The sequence below is a fragment of the Podarcis liolepis genome (genome assembly GCF_965112155.1).
Source record: "Podarcis liolepis genome assembly, chromosome: 6".
Lineage (NCBI taxonomy): Eukaryota > Metazoa > Chordata > Lepidosauria > Squamata > Lacertidae > Podarcis > Podarcis liolepis.
In genome coordinates this window covers 50,361,267-50,385,400 of record NC_139559.1, presented here as the reverse complement: position 1 = coordinate 50,385,400, position 24,134 = coordinate 50,361,267, and the positions used below count along the sequence as shown (strand labels likewise).

Sequence of the window (24,134 nt, the reverse complement as noted above, 5' to 3'; positions counted from 1 at the left end):
AATGAAGCAACAGAAAAAGCACAATATTAAACACAATTGCTGACAATTGTTCAAATTTAAATTTTTTTCCAAGTTTACTCTATGTGTAGGACAAGCACTCACAATTAGTTTGAATGAAGTTGCTTGAGAAAATTTAATTCTACCATTTCCTCAGTAATTTGTCACTGCATTATTCAGATAACTGTCAAAATGAAAAAATTCCTTCCAGTAGCACCTTAAAGACCAACTAAGTTAGTTCTTGGTATGAGCTTTCGTGTGCATGCACACTTCTTCAGATACTTAGTTGGTCTTTAAGGTGCTACTGGAAGGATTTTTTTCATTTTGACTATGGCAGACCAACACGGCTACCTATCAGATAACTGTGTATGCCCTTACTACAGCAATTCCCACCCTGGTGCCCTTCAGATGTTTTGAATGACAGCTCCGTCTACTGTCACTTGGCAGCAGCCATTAATATCAGGCTACAACAGGGGAAGGAAAAGAGAGGATGCTGGGCCACAACCAATTCTGCTGAGAAGCCAGGCTCTGTCCTCCATTGGCAGTCATTACATTACAGCCATTACATCAGGCTGCAGCAAAAGCAAGAGAAGGAATGCAGAGCCATTCCTTTGTTATACCTGAGAGCAGCAATTTCTTAACACATCCGCTCGCCATCTAGTTATTAGAACAACTTGTAACTAAAAACTTGTAATTTGCTTATTTTCTCCCCACTTCCATTCCATTTTCATTTTGTGTCATGTATTTCTAGACTGTAAGCCTGACAGCACAGGTTGACTTTTTCAGTCAACTATGGAGTACCCACATCTAAAACAATGTTAAGCTTCTGCCCTTTGAAACCTGTTCAGGGAATGTGATCTGTCATTTTACAAATTTAGTTCTAATTTTAAAGTTTATGACATAGACAAGGCAAGGTGATATACCTTACTGAAGAACAGATAGGAATATTCATCAGGTCAGATCGATCCAATGAGAAGATAGAGAGGGAGATCACATCCCTATGGTCACACTAGTCTTGGTGAAGAGGTTGAAATACCAGAGTTATGACAGGGCTCAACAGCACCAGTTGCTTCTCAGTACTAATAAAAACAACATTAAAAAAATACAGTGGCCAAATTGGGGAGGGGGAGTACAGGTTACCACCATTGGTCTTATTCCTGAGAAGAGACTGTGCAGTGCAATCAGCTATCAACAACAAAAAGTGCAATTGTGAATCTTATTGACCAAGAGAAAAGTTGTGAGCAAAATAGGAAGAAGCTGCCAACCAGCTCTGTTAATTTTGTGCTATACTACTGAGCACTACCGTACAGAGCTAGGGATCAGAATCTATTTTGTCTCCAGAGGAAACTGATAATGCTAGATCAATAAAAAGCCTTTCCATAGTTCTACTCACAGTCTGGAATCCAGCTGCAGGAGAAATCCCAGTTTGTCATATTCTGAAAGACAAAAGCAGGAGAGTTCAGGTAATTAAGGCAATACAACTTTTCATCATCAGGTGTCCTACAAGAGAGCAGAAACTTTTCAAAAAGATAATTTTTTGTGAAGGGCACAAAAGTTTAGAAACTGGATATGACAGCATAGTTAATAAATCAAGAAGTTCTTGTTAAATGTACCATCAGATGAATAATTTCTGGTTTCTTAATTTCTAAAGTCAGAACTAAATAGACTATTTTACATAAAGAACCTAGAAAAAAGAATAAAGATGCACTTGCATTTTCTATATACACACATACTTCTTTCAACTTGATCCTGAACGCGAGTTGTCATGCAAATTTTCTGAAGCATGATCATTCACCTTCTAACAGATTCTTTTGTAACTCCTGCCACAATTAAATACAAAGCCTGCATTTACTTGGGGAGGACCTTCAAAATAGGGTTCCCTATAGAAACAGCGCAAGACACCCCAGAATAATTGTTTTTTGATTGGGTATTGATATATTTCCACATGCTGTAGTCTGTATAAAGCATAGCCAAGAACTACATTTAACCCTTGCATTTTTACTCAAAAGGGTATAGCAGAAGGGAGTATCAACAACCTCCCATCCTGTTCCATTTGGCAGTCTCAAGTCTTACAGAGGTTTCAATCCAAATTGCATTCCTGCCTAGCAAAGGAGGAACAGTAGCAGCCCTGCTTCCAGCTGCTTCAAGTGCTGATGTGCAAAATTTACAGGCTGCATTTACACCTTCTCATCAAGTCAAATAAACTTTCAAATGAATTCCATCACCTCACCATACCCCAGCAAAAACACAACATTCTTTTAAAAAGACAAGATAACAATGTCACATTTTCAAGCCAACAATACTGCATTTTGAGAAACAGCATTTTAATTACAAGACATACTATATAATTAAACTTTCCTTTAGGAAGGCTATTGAGAAGACAAATCATTAACACTGAGTGAGTGCAAATCTGAAAGCAAGTGTTATATACTTTCCCTGATCCATATTATCTACACATTTGGGCTGCAAGAGGTAAAATCATGCAGGAAACAATTGAATAAATCCCATGATCAACACAAAGTCTGCAACAGGCAAAAAGTTCCAAGGAATATAAATGAAATACAGCTTAAGACAGGAAACTCTGAACACTCTAAAATTCCAATGCCTTCAACTGAAGATTAAGCATTGTGGATTTGCTAGGTATCTCCTGAGCAATGATACTCATAACAGGCACCAGTCACTTTGGGTGGGGATCGACATGGGTGGATATCTCAGTCATTTGTTGCAATACCATACAAAATCTTGTGGGCATCAATATAAATTTGATGCAAACAACCAAGTGTCATACATTATGCAAATTGACTTTTAAGCTTCCTTCAGACCTATTAAACCCAACAGACCCTAGTGACCCTTTACTGTGGCAATACAATCTACCCTTGTTACTTATTGAAGAGCCATACTCCGACTCTCTGAACTTCAGAAAAGGCATGTTCTTGTGTTGCCACCCTCTGGACTTCACATGGAGGAAGCACATGAAGAAGGGTCTCAGATGATGATTGAACAGTCCAGGTCAGTTTATACAGGGAGAGGTGGTGCTTGAGGTATTGAAGTGCTGGGCTGTTTAAGGCTTTATAGGTCAAAAGCAGCACTTTGAATCGGACCTGGAAACTAGCTTACAAGCAACAGTCAGGCCAGGATCAGTCTAATATGCTCAAACATATTATTGCCCCAGTGAGCAACCTGGCTGCCGAATTCTGCACCAGCTGAAGTTTCCAAACCATCTTCAGAGGCAGCACCACATATAATGTGTTGCAGTAATCTAACTTAGAGGTTACCAGAGTAATTAACAACAGAAGTTAGGCTCTCACTGTGCAGCTAGGGGCACAGCTGGGCCATGCCACCAAAGCCAATTTAGCATCAAGCAACAGCAAAGGTTCCAAGAGTATCCCCAAGCTACATGCCCACTCTTTCAAAGGGAGAGCAACCCCATCAGGAGCAGGCAACCTCCCATCCATCCAGTGTAGAGAACCACCCACTAACAGTGGTTCAGTCTTATCTGCATTGAGCTTCAATTTGTTGGCTGTCATCCAGTCCATTACCAAGGAAAGACAATGGTAAAGGAGAAGTAGAGCTGTGTGTCATCAGTGTATTATTGACAACAGACTCCAAAGCTCCAGATGAACCCACTCAAAAGTTTCATGTAAATGTTAAACAGCATGGGATATAAAATGAACCCTGAGGAACCCCACAATGAAGCCTCCATGGGGTCAAAGAGCACTCCTCAAGCATCACCTTCTGGAAAAGACTGTCCAAGTAGGACTGGAACCACTGAAAAGGAATGCCACCCACCGCCTACTCTGATAGCTGCTCCAGAAGAAGTCAAGAAGAATGACCAAGGACATATTTTTCCTGTCTCTCTCCCAACAAAGGTCTTTATATAGGGTGACCAAAGCAAGTTTCTGTGCCAAAACCGGGCCAAAACCCCAACTGAAATGGATCTAGAAAATCAGTTCCCTCCAAGAGCACTTGGATCTGGTCCATGACCACCTACTCAAGAACCTTGCCCAAGATGGGGAGATAGGCAACTGGCCAATAATTGCTTAGATTTTTCTAATCCAATGAGGGCTTCTTAAGGAGTAGTCTTACCACTTCTATCTTTAAAAAAGTATCTCAAAATGTCTATTACTGATACACATATGTGTGGTGCAATTCTCATAAGAGCGTACAGAGGAAGGTGGGAGATCCACATTCACAAGCTGAAGATTCTTGAAAAAGAAACTCATATATATAGAAAATTTGAATAATCAGTTCTCAGACTGATTTATAAGATTTATAAGAAAGTAAATTATATCATACATATTCAACAATAATTAATGATGTGCTTGCATGATAATATATACTTTGTAGCCTAAAAGGCCATCCAAATTTGCCATTGATAGTCAAGTACAGGCACAGGCAAACTCAGCCCTCCAGATGTTTTGGGACTACAACTCCCATCACCCCTCACTAACAAGACCAGTGGTCAGGGATGATGGGAGTTGTAGTTCCAAAACATCTGGAGGGCCGAGTTTGCCTATGCCTGGAAAAGTAGATACTGCAAATATTTTGAAATTAAAGTATAGGGGTAATAAAAAAGAGGTAAAAATGTTTTATTCCATGCATCAAAAACTGAGAAATTTCACACTTTAAAAAAAAAATTATAGGTAAGTATTAAGAAAGAACAATTCAAACAAATGTGCTAATGAGTGAATCAATCTTAACAAAGGTTTGGGACCTGTTGCTATTCTGGATATCATAGAGAAAGCTACACCTGAAATAAAGGGCAACAAAAGCATTCACTGCATGAGAACACTGACCAATGAATGATTAGGGAAACTTGACCTTGCTATACTAAGAGATGTGAAGAGGAACTCCTGCCCATCTGAAACGATTCAAGCAGAGCTATCTTACTCAATTAAGAAAAGTAGAAACATTAAGAACATAGGGAACAAAAATATGAAAACATGTGACTAACTTTCTTTGTACCGCATAGTGCAATGTGTCACAGATAACCCTAGCATATCACAAGTACAAGAAAACAATTTCCCCTCATACCACAAAGCACACTAGGCCTTGGGTCAAGAGAGATAAAAACATACTGTATTCTTCTAAGCTATAGGGCACCCTAGTTTCAAATGAGAACCTACTACTGCCAACGATTTAATAATAAAAGTGTAGCAGAAATAACACAAACAGACTTACAGCCAAGCACAGCAAGCTCAATAAACTACACACTTTTCATGCCAAGCTAAACACTGGCACAAATATGGAACTTTCCTCTGAACATCTAGGATCAGTTTAACTGCTGGACAGTTAAGTGAGAAATGCTTAGTCTAATTGCCCAGCTCCCAACAGACCACCCAAACAGACAACACAGCAGAAAGAGCAAACGCATGTACAATCCATCCACCTTCACATTTTCCAGCTGCATCCACATGTTTACACAGAGAGAAGGAAACTAATTTGTCTCTAGTGTGTATTCCTCAGGGGCCAAACCACAAATCGGACTAAATACTCCACAAGCATAATTATGAAAAATTGTATACACAAGTCAAACCAAAGAACACAGATACTACAACTTCAGCTGCTACCTGACAACATTCCTTCTTGTGGAATCTATAATGTCTGCTCTCATTAAAAGAATAAGAGGTACAGCCCACTTTTATGCTAAGGGGTTATGTGCACATTTGTGGTACAGTTCTAGAAATATGCCTATACACTGCTGGTTATGGGAACTGACCCATGCTCTATGCATAAATTCCATCCATTTGCTCTCTCTGTATGTACCACCTTACTTGTCATAGCCTCAGTTTGCAATGGGAATTTTGGTGGCCAATCAGCCTAACCTAATTGATTAGGTTAACTGATTTCAAGTTTCCTAATAAGACAACACAGAAAGAACATGAATGAATCTAGATTCTTTGCACTTTTGGATAATAGTAATACATGGTTAACTCTGGCTCCAAGACAACCTTCCGTTGAGGTTCACTGGTATTAGCTTTTAGCCTCCTGTTTCTGAATCTTGCCTTCTAATGTCTGAGACAAGCAGTTCTACAAAATGTGGTGTGCCCATGCCGATGTTCATTAAAAGTTTCTAGTTTGAGAAACCTGTTTCAGAGTTTCAATATATTCGGAGAGTTAGGGAATTCATTATATTGGTGAGAGTTCAGACTAATCTTTCTGATCATTCTCTTACTGAACGGACCTGAACCAATGGATTCAAGTTACAAGAAAGGAGATTTTGACTAAACATGAGGAATAATTTCTGACGGTAAGAGTTGCTCCACAGTGGAACAGACTCCCACAAGAGGTGGTGGCCTCTCCTTCTTTGGAGTTTCTTTAAGCAGAGGTTAAACATCTGTCATGTATAATTTAGTTGAGATTCCTGCATCGCAGAAGGTTGGACTAGATGACCCTCTGGGTCCCTTCCAACTCTACAATTCTATGATTCTAGGACTGTTACAACGTTTCCTTGGGACATAACGCGTATACATATCTGCAGATTACAGATTACCGTATTTTTTCGTGTATAACACGACCCCATGTATAAGACGACCCCTATTTTTGGGAGCCCTCAACAGTTGTGGAGTTTCTTTTGTAAGTTCGCTGAGCTGTTGAGCAGCTTTTTGATGATCCCCTGCTCTGGCTGACGGAACTGGTGCCATAATACACCACATACTGGCACTCACCAAATACTCTTCCTAAGCTGGGAAGAGGGGATAAGATGCCTCCTCTTGGACATTTCATTGCTACCGCCGTAGCACCAGCCCTCGCTTACTTAGCATATTAACCCGTGTATAAGACGACCCTCAATTTATCATAAAAAAATCAGAAAAAATGTCATCTTATACATGGAAAAATACTTTAAGGAATAAACCCTTATGGAATTAAAATGACTGTCTGGGCAGGATGTAGCTGAAATATGCTAGGGGAACTATTTACCATTGCAACCCTAGTTCTATTCTGCTAGAAGACAGCTCTCTTGCCTAGTAGAGTTGGCCCAGAAACTAACATGTTTTCTGAAATACACAAGAGCACAGTGTGAGTTTCTTTGGGTCACAATCTGAATACTGGAGTGCTCTTGTAAGGCCCTTGGGATATGCGTGTGTATATATATATACAATAGACAACGGATAATAACTTTCCCAGAAAAATATCACAGAGGAACAGGTAGGTGTAGATGAGAAGTGATGCCACAGTTCACCTGATTATTTTGGTTTCTGGGGAGAAAGGAACCTCCCATCCCAAACTGAGTCTTGATGACAGTTTACCCAGTGGCCTTACCATGGTTTGCACACAACTACTTAATGGGCTGGCTGTTTGTAACAGCCAACCAACATTATTTATTTCTCGTTGCTATTTCTTACAGATAATATCCAACATGAAAGCCTTAACTAGAATAACTTCCATGCACCTATTATATCAATAAAGATACTTTATAGCCAATTGCTTTATATTTTTCTCACGGAGCAAACATTCATATAAACAGTCTTCAATCATGAATGCCATCCTTTGATTTAGAGTGTTTAGCAAGTTATGTAATTCAGGTACTGCATTTTCAGTAAAATTTCCTTTCCCATGAAAATGCCTGACTAGACCCCTCAGAAACTTCTTTTCTGGGCTCACATCCAGAACATTTCTCAGTGGCACTCTGCCAGCTCCATATCACCTTAGCAATGAAAGAGTTAGTAATCCACTGTTTTGCCTGTATGTATCTTCTGAATAAACAAGGACTGAGACAAAAAAAGAGAAAAGAAAATGGGGACCGGTAGTCTCAGAGCTTATTCGCAGACATGTCAGAGATAGCAAATTCTAAGCATGTGAATATTTTTCTTCTCCACAGTAAATTCAGGGCAGCCTTCAAAACTACGGAAATCTTCCAGACAGGAGTATAAAGAACTCATAGAAAACTCAAAAAGAAAGGGAATATGCATCATCTTTGTCTTTTCTTCTCTAAAAAGTTATGTACTTGGACACATGCAGGTCTTTGTTACATAAACTGTGATTTCATTCAGTGCCATGAATCCTTGTGTAAATGTAGTTAAACATTCCTAAGTGACTGTTTCACAAAAGAGGTTTTGCTCCACTTCAGAAGCCGTATCATATTTCCTAGTAAAAGTCAAAGATAATATTAACAAAAAAGTAATGTGCAAAAGTTCTTGGTGACCTCTGGGGCGAGTCAACTTGATCTGCAAAAGATAACAAATAATAAATAAGAGGACATAGGAATATTTTATTACAAGACTAGATTAAAGGTTATTTCTATGGAGATTCCCACCCACAGACACTCATATCCCATAGCCAATAGAGATGAGAGGTGGAAAGGAGACTAATAGTAGAAAAGAACTGCTGCACTTGACAAACAAGGTACAACAGGAATTGGCAAACCATCAGCCAACTCCCAATTAAACTGTCATGGGGATATAAAACATGGAGGAAGCACTGTTACCCAAAGATGAACTGGAGGAAACCAAGGAAATGTTCTGCAGAACAAATGAGCTTCTACAATTCATTGAAACTGATGAAACTTTATGGGCAATCATGGCAATTATTTATCAAGTAGAAAAAGCTCTACTGCCCCAGGCAGAGATGTCCTCAAAGTAGCATTGAAGTAGAGCATTCTGGATCACAAAAGACAAACTCAGACTTCACCATCGAACTTAAAATAAAATGTTTTTCTAATCATCAGCAGTTTTCTCTAAAAAAATAAATAATACAGCATTGTTTAAAACTATCATCAGGACATACTGGCTGGGAACCTAAGTTTCCTCCCACTGGTGGGAGCATCCCTTGAGCAGACTTCTGCTAAAAACACTCCTGGTAGTGTGTGGAGGACAGGGGAATCTCTTGCCAATTCACCTTGGTGTTCCTCCAAATGTATTTGGGAGGGCTGGGGGACTCTTGAAAGCAGCACAAAAAGCAGCATAGCAAACTTACGGGGAAATAGGGAAATGGGTGAAAAATGCTCCCCTCCTCCTATTTTTTAGCTGTTATATTAGCAGCAGTTATAAAGCTAAACACTATTTCTTCATCATTTTCTGGAATGACATATTTTAGTTAACTAAGCAGAAATATTTTATTTTCCAGGGGCATATGATATCCTAACGCAGTGTTTCCCAACCACTGTTCCGCGGCACACTAGTGTGCCGCGAGATGTTGCCTGGTGTGCCGCGAGATGTTGCCTGGAGGGAGGCGGGCGAGTCGGGCGGCGAGAGGCGGGGCGGCGGCGGCGAGGAGAGGCCGCCCAGTGCGGGGCTCTCGCCGTCTGCCTGCCTGGCTGCCTGCGAGCATGGCGGGCAGCGCCTCCGTCCGCAGCGCCCGCCTCGCGGCTCTCATTCCCTGCCCCTGCCAAAGCTCACCCAGCCAAGCCGCGCTCTCCTTCCTGCCTCGCTTTGCTGCCTCCTCCCCCCCCACCCCCAAAGCTTGGAGGTTCCCCGGCAAGGGGGAGGGAAAAAAATTGAAACTTACACTTTCGTGCGTCCCTCCCGGCGTGACGCTGCACGCTGACGTCACGGGGCTGTAATGGTGGTGTGCCTCGAGATTTTTTTCATCAAACAAGTGTGCCTTTGCCCAAAAAAGGTTGGGAAACACTGTCCTAACGTATCAGAGATATGCTCCTTCTGTTCATAGACAGGATGCAAAGGAGAATCCTGCAGGTAGAAGGGGGAGAAGCCAATTTCCTACTATATCTGAATAGATTGATAAAATTTGGTCCATAGTAACTATGATTAAGTAACTTGGTACAAAAAAATTCATATAAACCAGCATAACAGGTTTGGGGGGGTGTTTTTTGTAATGTTTTAGAACAAGATCAATTATAATGTCCAACCTTGTGCTGCTTTCAACCTGCTGAAACTGCTTTTTGCTCTTTATATTTGCTTTATTTTATTAAACAAAATTAAAATGATAAAAAACACTTTTCTCTTTCTCTAAGCCTTGGGGTCTTGGGGTTGGTGGATGAGATATGGAGCCCCCTGGTTTATTTTTAAAAAGGAGCAGATGTAGTGAACTATATAATTTATATTGTTTATTTGGTATGAACGTTGTATTTTATTTATGTACTTTTACCATGTGACTCAGCCCGGAATCACCTGGCGGTGAAGAAAAGGATAGAAAAAATTGAAGGAAGGAAGGAAGGAAGGAAGTGGCTGGAAGCAAAGGTTCTGGACTACCTTCTTTATAAGGAAGCTGAAGTCTCCTTCATTTCCTTGGACCTAGTAAAAAAAATAATCTCCCAAGCATGAAAGCAATGTCCTTCTGAGCATGCAGTTGTACCCTTTCTAGGGTTGCCATGTGTCCTCTTTTCCCAGGACATGTCCTCTTTTTCATGGGTATGTAAAATGAAAGTCATCATAGTGAGCCATAGTTAAAAGTAAAAGGTAAAGGTACCCCTGCCTGAACGGGCCAGTTGTGACCGACTCTGGGGTTGCGTGCTCATCTCGCTTAAGAGGCCGGTAGCCAGGGCTGTCCGAGGACACTTCCGGGTCACGTGGCCAGCGTGACAAAGCTGCTCTGGCGAGCCAGCACTAGCGCAGCGCACGGAAACGCCGTTTACCTTCCCGCTATAAAGCGGTACCTATTTATCTACTTGCACTTAAGAGTGCTTTCGAACTGCTAGGTGGGCAGGAGCTGGGACCGAACGACGGGAGCTCACCCCGCCGCGGGGATTCGAACCGCCGACCATACGATCGGCAGGTCCTAGGCACTGAGGTTTTACCCACAGTGCCACCCGCGTCCCATAGTTAAAAGTAGAAGTTGGCAAATGTGTCCTCTTTTTTGCCCTTCAAATTATGGCAACCCTACAGGCTTAACCCCAGAGCAAAAAGCTCCAAATGTCACTCTCAGAAACCTTTCACCCAAGTCAAAGAAATATTAGATGAGACTGAGAAATGCCCTCAGGAAAGACATGATGTGGAAGCTAAGCTCTCGTGGAGGTTTCCCCCTAGGAAATATTAGATGCTGCTGCCTAGTATCAGCCCTACCCAAGAGCAGGTCCTCCTCCAGAAGTAATACATAAGCAAGACAGAAAGATGTCAGAACAGGTTTGAGAAATAGAACTATCTCAAGAATTGTAAGAGTCCTCTAATTGTAGCAATCCATTTCCCTAACCCTACAGGGAGAGATGAGGGCAGATGAAAACATTAGCTCATTTGCTTCATTAACACAAGCTTATTTCTTGCATCTGGTAACAAAAAATAGACAGATCATTCATGGTCCTCTAATAGTATCCCTCCGGGGCACTGATAGTGGTAAAGACAGTTTTCTGATTCAGGAGTCCAGACCCTGAAATCCAGAATTATTTATTTTGGTGCCCTTTGCATTATGCAATTCAAGTTTCTAACCGCATAAGACCAAGGGTAGTAAACAGCAGATTAGCCATGACACACTCTGTTTCATTGAATCATGGAATCTTTTACATTGTGGGCAAAGAACACTAAACCAGTCAATTGTCAAATTCTAAATACTGTGGTTGAAAGTATGTAGTATGTCAGCATGTAGATGACAAATGCAATTATACAGCCACACAATGAAGAGGCATAGCAGAGTGGGACATGATTCTCATTTTAAATAGACACTAAGTGCTCTTTGGTAGTTTTATTTTACTATCAATTGTTGATAATACCAGTTTAGATGCTTAGATCAAATCTACATCCCTAATATTTTTTTCAATAATTATAATTATATAAGATAACAAAATTGATTTGCTCTTTGCTGAAGTTTATTCTTTTGTGAAGATTAATCAATTCTTGGAAATCATAACTGGCCTTTCAAAGTTATCCATTTATCTAAACTGAATATAACTCTTCAACTCTTGTTCTTTCGTTGCATGTGATCCAGACAGCGTCCATCAACAAAGTGTGTCTGTTTCAGGGACACTGAATTTTCTAGAACACAATATAATGTCACATGGAAAAGTTATTGGGTTTAATGCAATTAAGAACAGTACTTCAAACATTCACAAGGGCACATAATGCATAGCAAGTTTGATGTCAACAATGCCAAGACACAAACACACACCCTCAAGTATTTGCTCCATTATGTGGCCTTTTAAAAAGGTTAGCATTATAATAACTCCCCTCCCGCAAAACTTCTGAGGCTGCGTCCCCTCGCTGTATAGCTAAGTAGTGCTAAAAAAAAAGTAAGACAACATCAAAATTCTAGTCACTTCTGTGGACAGTGTCACAGTATAGTTAAATCACCAGGTGGCACTAGTAGCAGGAACCGTCTGTGCCTGTTCTGTTATTTTGAGAGAGTTAATAAAGTTATTGACTAGTTTCTTGACTGGTGTGTCCTGTGAGTCAGAGATAGGCAGAAGGCAGATCAGGATCCACAGACAAATCTTGAGGTGATTTATCAGGGGTGGAATTAACTGCTAGATATTGAACAACAGAAGCCATTAAAAGTCCACACACACAGCCTTTAGAAATTCAAGTTACTGAGAGAAAGACAACTTGAGGGGTATCCAGGACTAGATTTGCATGTGAAATGACCAAGAGATCAGTTCTAGGCCTGAAACCAAATTGCTCTGCTCAGAGGCCTTAAATGAGAAGTGTGCAGATTGCAGAAGCCTGCTTGTGCCCCCATTTTGCACCTGCATGTGGCTGGTGGTTCTCATGGTTCTACTAAAAAACAAAGATCTATCAAGCCTGTGGTCTGCCAACCCCTGCTTGAAGCTATCCATAAAAACAGCCTCCAACATCAATGTCTGCCATTTTTTAGATTGTTCTAAAAATATACGCCCTTCTCCGTGGCTGAAATGCACATCTCCAGTGCTCCATTAATTTTTATCAGGGGGGGAAAAGACAGCAAACAGGCTATCCCTCTGCAACTAAGCTACCTTACACACTCATTCATTATATTTGGACAGATTACAGCGCTCACTGCACTGGGACTAGGGAAAAGGAAAACACCCAGGACTTCAAATATCTGGATAAGCTCTAAATCTAACTGTCTCCTACACAGCAGAAATAATCCCACAAGAAAATGGTTCAACACATACAGATGACCATTTAGGGTTTGAAGGTAGGCTGGTGCTTTTTCAGAGCAAAAGGCATCCTTCCCTATCCCCAGAGGTTCTAGTCTACAGAGATTCCTGTGAAAAGGGGCCAGATGTATATTGGAGTAGAAAGGCAGAAGTCAACAGAAGATAAGAAAAGGTAGAGCCGTTGGTCATAAAAACTGGTATGGAAAAGGAAGGAACACGTGTAACGCACAAGTTATGCCATCAAGCAACTTCACATCTTCAGGGACATATGGCACTAGGAAGAAGATTGGAAAAATTAATAGGGGCATAAAATCAGAACAATGACTAGAGGTCCAACCCAAAACTTCAAAGTGAGAAGCCATGTGACTGGAAGGACAAACGTGTTGCAACTTCCTCACCACCTCAATTGATGCCCTGGGGTGTAAGAGGGCCTGCTTTTTCAGTATGCTATGAACTAGATTCCCTAATAGAGGCTACCTGAGAAGTACTTTAAATAGCCACAAAGTCCTTCCTACACATACAAAATGTCAAAGCAACACATAACACATCCTTCTCCAACCTGGTACTCTCCAGATGTTTTGGATTACACCATGGACCAACAACGGTTCATGAACCTCATTTGAGTGTTCTGCAGCACATCTATTAATTTGAAGATGGGAGACAGCACATCTATCGCATTAAATATTCATATTACTTGCATTTAATTAATTGTTTATTTCTTATATATTGTATATAATCATATTACAATCTGAAACGATAGAATTCAGTTGTATTACTGCAAAATACACTATAAAAAATAAAAGAAGTAATAAATATGTAATTAAAAATCATGTAGCATCTGGCATAGCACATTACAGTGGTGCCTCGCAAGAGGAAAATAATTCGTTCCGCGAGTCTTTTTGTCTTGCGATGTTTTTCATCTTGCGAAGCACGGTCCGTCGCAACTGCGCCTCTTCAAGTGGCTTTTAAAAAAAAGCGCAAGACGTTTTCATCTTGCGAAGCAAGCCCATAGGGAAATTTGTCTAGCGAAGCAACGCAAAACCGAAAAACCCTTTCGTCTAGCGAGTTTTTCATCTTGCGAGGCATTCGTCTTGCGGGGCACCACTGTACAACTGTGACCACAGGCAGAAAAATAATTAAGTGATCCACTAAGACCCACAGCAATTGTCAAGTGATGTGCAGGGGCATAAAGTTTGGGAACCACTACACTCAACCTCCCTTCAGTCCCAGTCAGCACAGCCAATGGTCAGGGATGATAGGAGTTGTTGTTCAAAACATCTGGAGTGCACCAGGGTGAAAGAAGGCTGCTAGGTATGGCACCTTGTCAAGGCCCTGGAGCATCACATTTCTTTTTTCAGATTGGGGCAAGCATGCAGTATCCTGCATGTGACTGAACCAAATGCATGCTAATTAATTCAACTTTTTCCGAAGCAGCTTTTAAATCAAAGTTTTCAAAACAGTGTATAAAAATTTACAGAAAAATAGTAAGCCAGTAAAAATTGTCACACAAAACAGAGTAAAACAAAAATTAAAATAAAATAGCTGCTAAAAACGACTTAAATGACTGGGCAAATAAAAAGGACTTGTCCTGGCACTGAAACTTATCACAACAGGTACCAAGTGAGCAGTCACAGCAAGAGATTCCAGAACCAGGACAGCACCACTGAAAATAACAGTTCTGTGGTTGCTACCTGCCTAATCTCTGATTGTACAGCCTGCTAGTAAAGAGCCTCCAAAGCATATCATAACACATGGATTGGTTCATGTGGAAACAGGTGTTTTTTCAGATAGCAAGGTATTTTTCAAAGATGAATATGCACCCTCAGATACCCTATTTAAAGTTTACTTTTAAGAACCCAGAAGACATTATAAGTTGTTTAATGCAACTTTCCATTTAAAACATCTGGTGTCATGAATGTAGAAGGGATTTCATACAGTCACAGAAATTTCTGGTTTCAGTTGTTTAGAATCTAGGAATCAATCAGAAGGTAAAAATGGAAAATGAGGGTAGGAAAAAATAGATGTAAACATGAACTATGAGCAAATTCAGAGTTATTATGTATTCATATAATTGGAAAACTACACAGCTGGAATTTAAATTTAAAATCATCCAAACCGAGCCCCAATGAGCAGAGGAAGCACCTACCCACTCCCAAGTCACCTATTGCAAGTTTCCAACCCTTGAAGAATATTTTTTCTTTAGTGTGTGTATCATTTGATTTCCCCCCTTTCTCTCCCCAACCTGAAGCAGTACCTACTAGGAATGGTTGGAATGCGTGGAATAGCGACAGGTTCTCTCTTAGCTTTGCCTGTTCCCAGGTTTGCAGCAAGATGTGATGGGAGAGATGACAGAGGCACAAGAGATGTGGATTTTCTCTCTCTCCTTCCTGTTTTAACAAGGAAAGCTATCCCTCAGTCCAGCAACAGACCACACAACTCAAACTTATTACATAGCTTCTTTTTCTCTAGTAGGCAGAGCTCGAAGCACAAAAAAGCCAAAGCTCTTAATATTAAATAACTTTAACATGCAGCTGTTTAACAAACTGTAACCGGTTCCAAGCTTTCTCTCCATGGCTGGCTACTTTAGTATAAAGACTGAATAATCAAATTTTGTTGAGGCAGACAGAGGAACTGATTCCCCCCCCCCTTTTTTTATTGTCTTCTAACACCTCATGATGTTTGCCCCACACAGAGATACTAGTGCAACAGTATCTGCAAGTACTAAATTGGATCTCTTTAAAACTTAATGATATTTCCCTTCTTCAAGCAAAGCTGGGCAATCTGTGAGCAAGATCATGCACCCTTGCCCAACCAGCCTTTAGGATCACATTCTCAAGAATGAAGCAAGAAGAGCAGGAAGCAGCCTGTGCTTTTTAAAAGACCCCCATCTGAGGTTAGTAACTCAGCACCCTTTTGACAAGGCTTTGCTATTAGTGTTAGGCAGCAAGCTGTGCTTGATTATTGTGCAGGAAGGAGCCTGGGACCATGTTGGAAGGCAGCAAACATTCTTCCCAGAGTACAATTAGAAATCCTGAAAGCAGCTTTTAATGGGATAGGGTAGGACGAGGCTAGTTTTTAAAGGGGAGGGGAACAAAGCTTCTTTTATTGGGGGCATCACACCTCTTTAGGACTGCAACAAAATCTGGACAATGAGAAATTTCCTATCCTTCCTCTTCCAGAAACGCACATTGCAGAGTACGTGCCCTTAACAGAATATCAGAACTTGTGTTGTGGTAGAAAGCTATGAGCCAGAACACTGATCCATCCTAGTAATAGCACTCCGAAGGTACACTCTATGCAGTGCTGGTTCATAGGTGACCTGAAGTGACCCAAGGGACAGAATTTGGTTTTAGGCTCCAATTTGTAAGATTATAAAGTTCAGTCACAATCGAAAAGCAAAATGAAGTTTCTCCCTGGCTCATAAACTCCATATGTCTCAACAAACATTGCTAAAACTCCACATTTAAAACTTTGCATACCTTCATCTTCCCTCCTGAACAGATTCCTCAACAGGATTTCTTCCCAAAAATGGAGAAGTGATCTATTTAACTGAACTCTCTTTTGGAAGAGTATTTTTCTCCAATTAGTGTACAATCCACTGTATGGTTGGGGTGGTGGTAAGGTGTGCATGTGTATTTATACATTAAAGGTAAAGGTAAAGGTACCCCTGCCCGTACGGGCCAGTCTTGACAGACTCTAGGGTTGTGCGCTCATCTCACTCTAAAGGCCGGGAGCCAGCGCTGTCTGCAGACACTTCCGGGTCACGTGGCCAGCGTGACAAAGCTGCTCTGGCAAGCCAGCGCAGCACACACGGAAACGCCGTTTACCTTCCTGCTAGTAAGCGGTCCCTATTTATCTACTTGCACCCGGGGGTGCTTTCGAATTGCTAGGTTGGCAGGCGCTGGGACCGAGCAGCGGGAGCGCACCCCGCCGCGGGGATTCGAACCGCCGATCATGCAATCGGCAAGTCCTAGGCGCTGAGGTTTTACCCACAGCGCCACCCGCATCCCACATTTATACATTAGATGCAACTAAACCCTCTGCCTAGAAAAAAATATTATCATTATCCTTAGTTAAATTTATATCCACCCTTTCCACCAAATGGCATGACAAGGCAGGATATCATCTGGGAATGGAGGAATACCATTTGTGCAATGTGGATCCGTTGTGCAATCAACAGGTCAGCTGATTTGAGGAATGTGGAGAGGTGGCAAGGAGCACAATAAAGCAGGAATGAGGAATCTGTGGCACTCTAGATTTTGTTGAACTAAACTTCCATCATCTCTGACCATTGATCATGCTAGATAGGGCTAATGGAAGCTGAAGTCTAGTAATATCCAAAGGCAGCAGGCTCCCTATCGCTGAAATAAAGTCCTATAGTATCACCCTGCATCTAATGTGTCTGCCACTTAGAACAAATGCTTAGTCAAATTCACAACTGAAGCACTAAAAATGCAACACAAGGAAACAAGCAGTTCCACTGTAAGTGGCTTTGAGTTGCCATGGCACACAAAGTAATTTTAAGTAATTCCCTTTTGAAGACAGAGAGTTCATCTGCTAGAATTCTTTCAAGGGCTACTTTGAAGGGTAATCCTGAACTAGGCTTGACAGCCTCTTCTCTGCCTCCCAACATGGCTGTCACATATAAATTAAATGGCAGTCTTTTTATGAGAGGGGGAAGGGAGGGGGAGGGATTGTTGTACCTGAGCCTATTGAACGTCCAACGGAGTCAGAGGAAAGAACCACTGAATCTGTAACACAAGAGTACAAGTTCATTTTTCCCTTGTCATATAAATCCATTACTTGTTTACAAGAGGCTCCTATTTCCTCTTCCTCAATAAAATCAGTGTACTGGCTACACATTCAGCAAAGAAACTCTAACCACGGCATTTTTTGTGCTACATGTGCAGCTGATCAATCACACTGGAGTGAAACATTAAAAATACTTCTGGCCCAGAATTATATTCCTTCCAGGAAGCAGGTAGGCAGTCCTAAAAGAACCTAATTTTTGTCCCACAGCAGAAATTCAGTAGGGAGCAAGCTTCATGCTGCCTTTGAGGAGCTACTAATGCCTCATAATTATTATTCAAATGTCTTGCAGTTTCTTTTCTGAGTTATTCCTCTGCTGTGACAGAGAGAATGAAGTGCACTTAGTCAAACAGGTTAGCAAATTACTGTGTCATAGAATACCCATGTGCTACATTCCATCATGTGAGTAAAAGAAGGTATCTAATACATATGAAAGAGAAGCAAGGACTATGTTAGAGATAACATGTGCATTAAGAGCAAATGCCACCACAAGCATAGCTGTTAAAATCACTACTGGAATTATATGGTCTCTTGAGTCTAAGGACATTTTGTTTCAACACTGTCCATGGTTTAACTTCACAATGTAATAGAGAGATCATGGAGAGAAAGATTGTGGAAGCCAGTTGACAGACACAGAATTCAACTGATAAAATTCAAGATCATTCATAATTCCCTATTTCCCAAAAAGGGCAAGCAACATGGTGAAACCTAAAACCAGAAGGAACCCTCAACAACAGTGGATGGAAGCCGGGAGGGAAGGGATGGACACTTTTATTATGTGAATTTTCCCAAGTTTGACTTAGATCCCAATATATTCTATGCTTTATAAGACTCATTTCCCACTTTCTTTTTCCTTGCAATATCCCTCAAGCCATTTGGACATATTCTGTGTCCAAAGGAATAATGATTTCAGCAGAATCATGTTTAGCAATAAACCATTTTTATTCTGAAGGTTTAGACTTGTATGTACAGATTGTATGCTGTATTGGAAAGAGTTCTGAGAATCACAAAATGAACCACAGGCCCTGCAGAGATACTTTAAGTTTAATAAAAGATTGATGCAGTTTTTGTATTACATACTGCAGGTAATCCCAAGCCAAACATAGTGATGGACCAACACTAATCTGGTGGCTCCTTTAAAGAAGTGTACACACTGGACAACAATGAAGAAATGTATTATCAAAACTGGTACATTCACCTAATGCAGAACCAAACCATAGCTTAGCCCCAGATAGTGTAGCAGCAGGAGGACCAAAGGAGGAGCACAATCTTCGATCTGGGAATCCAAACATTTGCTCATACACACTAAACCAAAATTTATTCAGTGTTGCATGCAAATCAGGTCAGTGTTAGGTAAGGTGTTCGATATTTTGATTCCATCTCAAAAATAAGATCACAAGATCAAAGAACAAAATTCCAGCTAGTAGCTCCTACTGATCAAGGTAGTTTCTCCAACCTCACGTTGTAATTCACAAACTCAATGCAATGAAGTAATACTTTTTGTAGTGTCAACATCTATCATGCATATCTGCTCTAGACGTAAAGCCCACTTGACACAACAACATTAACTAGATTGTGGCTATTCCTAGAACTCCTATACACACATCATTATCTGTGAATAAATTCTTTAAAAAGCATGATTAACACATGATGTGTTGCTTCCTGGAAAAGTGCCCTGCTATTTCACGCAGTCAATGCTAAGTCTACTGCCAGATCCCCTTCTCCATTCCAAGTTGGATTTAGTTCACAGAAATACTACGATTGAAGCATATACAGGAAATGCATATGCATACACACAGCTTTTTAACTGTGTTACACCAAACAAGGTATTATTAGCAGAACAAAATAAAGCTTTAATTCACAAGTGAGAACATTAGGAAGAATTATAGCTGTTAACGTCTAGAAGTTACTTATGTATTATTGTGCAAATGTGTTGATCAGAGAAACTTCTCCTTCACACAGAGCCAATTCTGCATGCATCATTGGTACAGTAACAACCTGAAACAAAGGTCTACTCAAATATGGTCCTTTCCAAATAAAGGCAGTTGATATGGAAAATAATGAAAAGCAAACATCCAACTAGCAACAGTTAATTCCTGAACACAATGAGAAAATTGAATATTGAGATTGCTGTTAAAAGTCTTTATTAAGTCTGCTTTTCCAATCTGAAATTTGAGTCCCTCAGAATACATTTATCAAAATCACATGTAACAATTTTCCATGTATGTTTTGTTTCTTTTGCAGCGATAGGACCACAATATTTTATCCATTCACTGACACCCCACTATTAAAAGGATAAACACAGACACAGACACAGACACACACACACACACGTAGTAAGCTAGCTGGTAGTAAATATAGTTATTACAGCATAGTCAAGAAAATGTATGCAGTAATCTGTCAAGAGGTAGCTTTGTCCACTTCACTGGTCCCTGCAGCCTAATATAACCACTTCCTATTAAAATTGCATGGGGACACCACACCATATATGCATTACTCCTTTTCTTCCCCCTCTCCAATAGTAGGAGCTATGAGGAACTGCTCTAGCTACTAACAGTTCACAAGGAAGGCTTATTCTTCTTGTTCCCAGGCTTAGAGCCAGTTTGGGGTTGCTCAATACACACCCACACAAAAGCACCCAGCCAGTCAGTGGACTGCACCCATCAGTTTCAGGACCCTTGTTCAGATTCGTATCTGAAAATAATAATAATGTGGAATTCCATCAACTACTGAGCATCCTGTCTTGCTTTGGTGCTTCTTATTTGTCTGGACTATGAATGCCCTGCATCAGCCACTCAGGGCTTTTTGGCAGTCACCCACACCTCCTCCAGAGTTATTACCACATTTATGGACCTTTGTTCAAAATGAACTGAACGCTGCCAACTGCACTGAAACACATGCTACAAAATTATTTATTCACATTGTCATCAGGTGGAACTGTTCCTTTATTTATTCTACTGTTCATAGTACTCTGCTTTCAAGAGAAATAAAAAGGCAACCTGTTAAGAGAGTCTTAACATCTAACAGGGATGTAGATACTTTAATCATTTGCTCAGGTATGGTCCAAAGTTCATTCAATTCCAATTGCTCTATTCCACGTTACATAAAACTTACAAAAGCACAAGCAGCCACACAATGTGCAGATACAAATAAAACCTTTCCATCAGCCATACTTTTGCAGTGCTCAGGAATGTGAGATGACTTACAAACTGCAGTGACAACTCTGCAAAGGTGCAGAAACAACAGCCCTTTTGAGGCAACATAATCAGGGAGCAAACCATGCTTGTACAGGTACTGGAGAGCAATCCCTGCCAGATTCTACATACATACAAACTGTACACACACAGGATCTGACACACACACACACTCACAAACCCACTGAAGTATACCATGTATTATGTTTTTGAAAAGAGGGACATGACAGAATTGAAACAGGGGGACTGGAAGCTACTAGCAAGTTAACTTATGGAATGAGCCTCAGTCAGGTTGCCTGTCCAAACTGACAGGAGAAAGGGGCCCATGGTGCATTTTTATTCCCTTTACTGAAGGAAAGCAGCAACAGGATCCAGCAGCCGGAAACATCTGATTGTAAAAAGCATTTCCAATAAATTCTGGATTTTCTACTTTAATAAACTACCTCCTTAAAATGAGATTGCTTTACAAAGTCTTACGCTGTGTGTGTTTCACTAAATTACCCCCATGGACCACAAAAGTTGGAGGTGCGCCTGTGAGGCCCAACTGAGAAGCATATGGACCTAAAGCAATTCTTTTATGTTAAAAATGCATTGAAAGATGGGAGTCATTAAGTTTATAAAGATGCAGAGTTGCTTCAACCTAAATTTACTGTGTATACTCACACGCACATAGACACTGTGAGATTGGTGAAAGCTATTCTAGCATGTTCCTTACTTGGAAACAGAAAGCCTCCTTTGAAGGGTAACCCCTGCAAAAAAAACAACAACACAACACCAGGTTTTTGCAAGCTCACAAAACTGCTTCGCCAACAAAAGATGGCAGCCATCCAAGGAGACCCTGAAGGCTCTGGGGTCAGCAAACGTTTTCAGCAGGGAGCCAGTCTACTGTCCCTCAGACCTTGGGGGGGGGCAGACTATATGTGGGGGGGATGAACGACTTCCTATGCCTCACAAATAACCTAGAGATGCATTTTAAATAAAAGGACACATTCTACTCATGTAAAAATATGCTGATTCCTGGACCTTCTGCGGGCCAGATTTAGAAGACGATTGGGCCGGATCCGGCCCCTGGGCCTTAGTTTGCCTACCCATGCTCTAAAGAAAGCATGAAAACTCATATTGTCCCATTTTTTAAAAAAAGTTTTTGAATTCACAAACAGAGTTTTAAAATTCAGAGTTTAAAAACTCATTTCTAAAAATCCAAGAGCTGTCATCTAGCAAAATACATCTCTTATAGTTACCACATGATGCTCTTCCCACATAGTGAGATACACGGGTCATGCCTACATCTGCACACACAAACATACATATGTGAGAACTCATTCTTTTTTTAAAAAAGTTCCCTGTACAGCCTGGTTCATTCATTCCATCTTTGCCTGAAATAATATACAGGTAAACAGAGAAGATTCACTGAGGTATTGCATCTCAAACTGGCTGATAAAGAACAATAATTTTAACTGTTTATTGGTATGTGTTCCAGAACCCAAAAGATGCTCAGCCAATTCAGTTGGTAAGGCCCGGGCTTCCTAGGACCCTTGTGAATGAAGTAAAGAACCATCTTGCAACTGTTTGTTCAATGTAATATTTTTTTAATTATTTGGATACCCATGGCAATTATTCCAAATCAGGTTTATGCAGAATCACAAATGGTTTATAACTAGTTTTTGAAATGTAAGCAGTAGTTGCAATTTATATAGAAATAAAATATGTGATTCTGTGAACTGTAAAAGGTGAGGAAGGAAAGCACAAGGAGTGAAAACAAATTAAATAAACATGCAAATGTGCATGTTGCATATGTGTACTACAGATTTCTTATAGATATGCCCAAAGAGGACGTATGAAATCATTAGATCCCTTTGTCAAGTACAAAAGCAGATCAAACATCAACCTCTTAAAATAGTAATGTTTATCCCAAATTTAATAGCCCCTATGAATCAAGGAAGATTTTCCTTAAACTTTGACAATGCCAGGCATCTCTCAAATGAACGTTCTTCCCATAAAGGCAACAATGCTTCTCAGTTTCTCAGAAAGGATTTTTGCAGCCAAAATCTCCCAAAACTTAAAATCTTCTGGCTCAGCTGCCTAGAAAATTGTCAGCGATTTCATTCTTGACAACTTTACACAGATAAAGCTTGCCTGTCTCAATTCCGCTGACAATATGAACAAGCAGCAGCCAAGACTGAAGCACAAGAAAGAAGAGCGAAACACGGGAGATAAACTAAACTATCTGGTGACTAAGAGCTCTCCCAGACACCCTTTCTGTATGAAGTGGCAGTGCCCCACTTCTCTCTTCATTACAAGGGCTTCAACAAGACATTTATTCAATGAAAGCTGACACTGAACAGATCCAGTCAATGCCTCTGGTTTTCTACTATTGCCCTCATGGATGCAGGCCTTGGCTGGCTGACTCACAACAGCTGTAACTTTGAACTGCAAGTTGTAAGATGTTCCTGGCCCTCCGCTGCCTTACATGATCATTGCCCCAAGCTGGGAGTGAACATACTTTGCAGAGGAAAAAAAGGCATGACATACAGAGACCAAAAGCAGCATGCAATATTTCTAAACTAAAAATTACAAACAGATTAGACTTGTGCTTCCATAAACCCTGTGACCTATAGTGTAATAAATAATAAAGTAAAAACAGATCCACAAATCAAGACACTTGCATTTTAGGAATAAAAAAGCCACAGTTCAGGGCTAAAGTTCAGGGTCAGAGCTGTCCTCCTTGGCTTAAAGGTCGTTTGACAGAGATACTTGGTTTGAAAGCTTCCAAGCTGAAAAACTAAGCAAGCCCACTGCAGCTCTGACAAGAGGCCAAGAAACTCAAATGAAAGAAAATTCCCACAAATGGGAGCATGATCTCAGAGCAGAAAAGGATCTGCTTCATGGGAAAAGTTTGGACATTTTAAAAAAGCCAGAGACCAGGCTCTGCGAGTTACCAGTCAGCTCTGTAAGCAGCATGGCTGTGAGACTGTTAAACAAGAGCAGATGACAAGGAAGCAAACTACTCCAGCCCTAGACAAATAGAGCTGGAACATTTTCAAAAAGAACCACATTCCTTGCACCATACTGAGTATGAAAACCAAACCACAATGTGGCCTTTCAAATTAGCACTTGGGAAAGACATGATCTAATGAGAAGAATAACATCCTATGTCATCCAGAAGTGTA

General features: G+C 40.6%; 1 protein-coding gene and 1 long non-coding RNA gene across 13 annotated transcripts in view; one reads left to right on the top strand and one right to left on the bottom strand.

Moving 5' to 3' along the window:
* Positions 1 to 24,134, bottom strand: part of ST3GAL3 (ST3 beta-galactoside alpha-2,3-sialyltransferase 3) — a 165,477-nt gene that overhangs the window by 118,019 nt on the left and 23,324 nt on the right. For 4 of the 12 annotated variants that reach the window (XR_014527878.1, XM_083510791.1, XM_083510797.1 and 1 more), the window contains 3 exons: positions 17,665 to 17,712; positions 15,220 to 15,348; positions 1,391 to 1,433 (listed from right to left, as the gene is read on the bottom strand). The exons of 1 other annotated variant lie outside the window; for it this stretch is intronic. Coding sequence is in view for 6 of the 11 variants with exons in the window: in XM_083510791.1 (XP_083366917.1) it covers positions 1,391 to 1,433; positions 15,220 to 15,348; positions 17,665 to 17,712 (220 nt within the window). In the remaining 5 variants the exon portion in view is untranslated. Of the gene's footprint in view, positions 1 to 102; positions 165 to 1,390; positions 1,434 to 15,219; positions 15,349 to 17,664; positions 17,713 to 24,134 lie in introns of those variants that run through there. 7 more of the 12 variants (XR_014527880.1, XM_083510798.1, XM_083510799.1 and 4 more) reach the window with 3 other exon arrangements.
* On the top strand, positions 1,372 to 7,990 carry LOC310710198. Its single transcript, XR_014527887.1, has 2 exons — positions 1,372 to 1,460; positions 7,820 to 7,990. It is a non-coding gene; the product is annotated as an uncharacterized lncRNA (long non-coding RNA).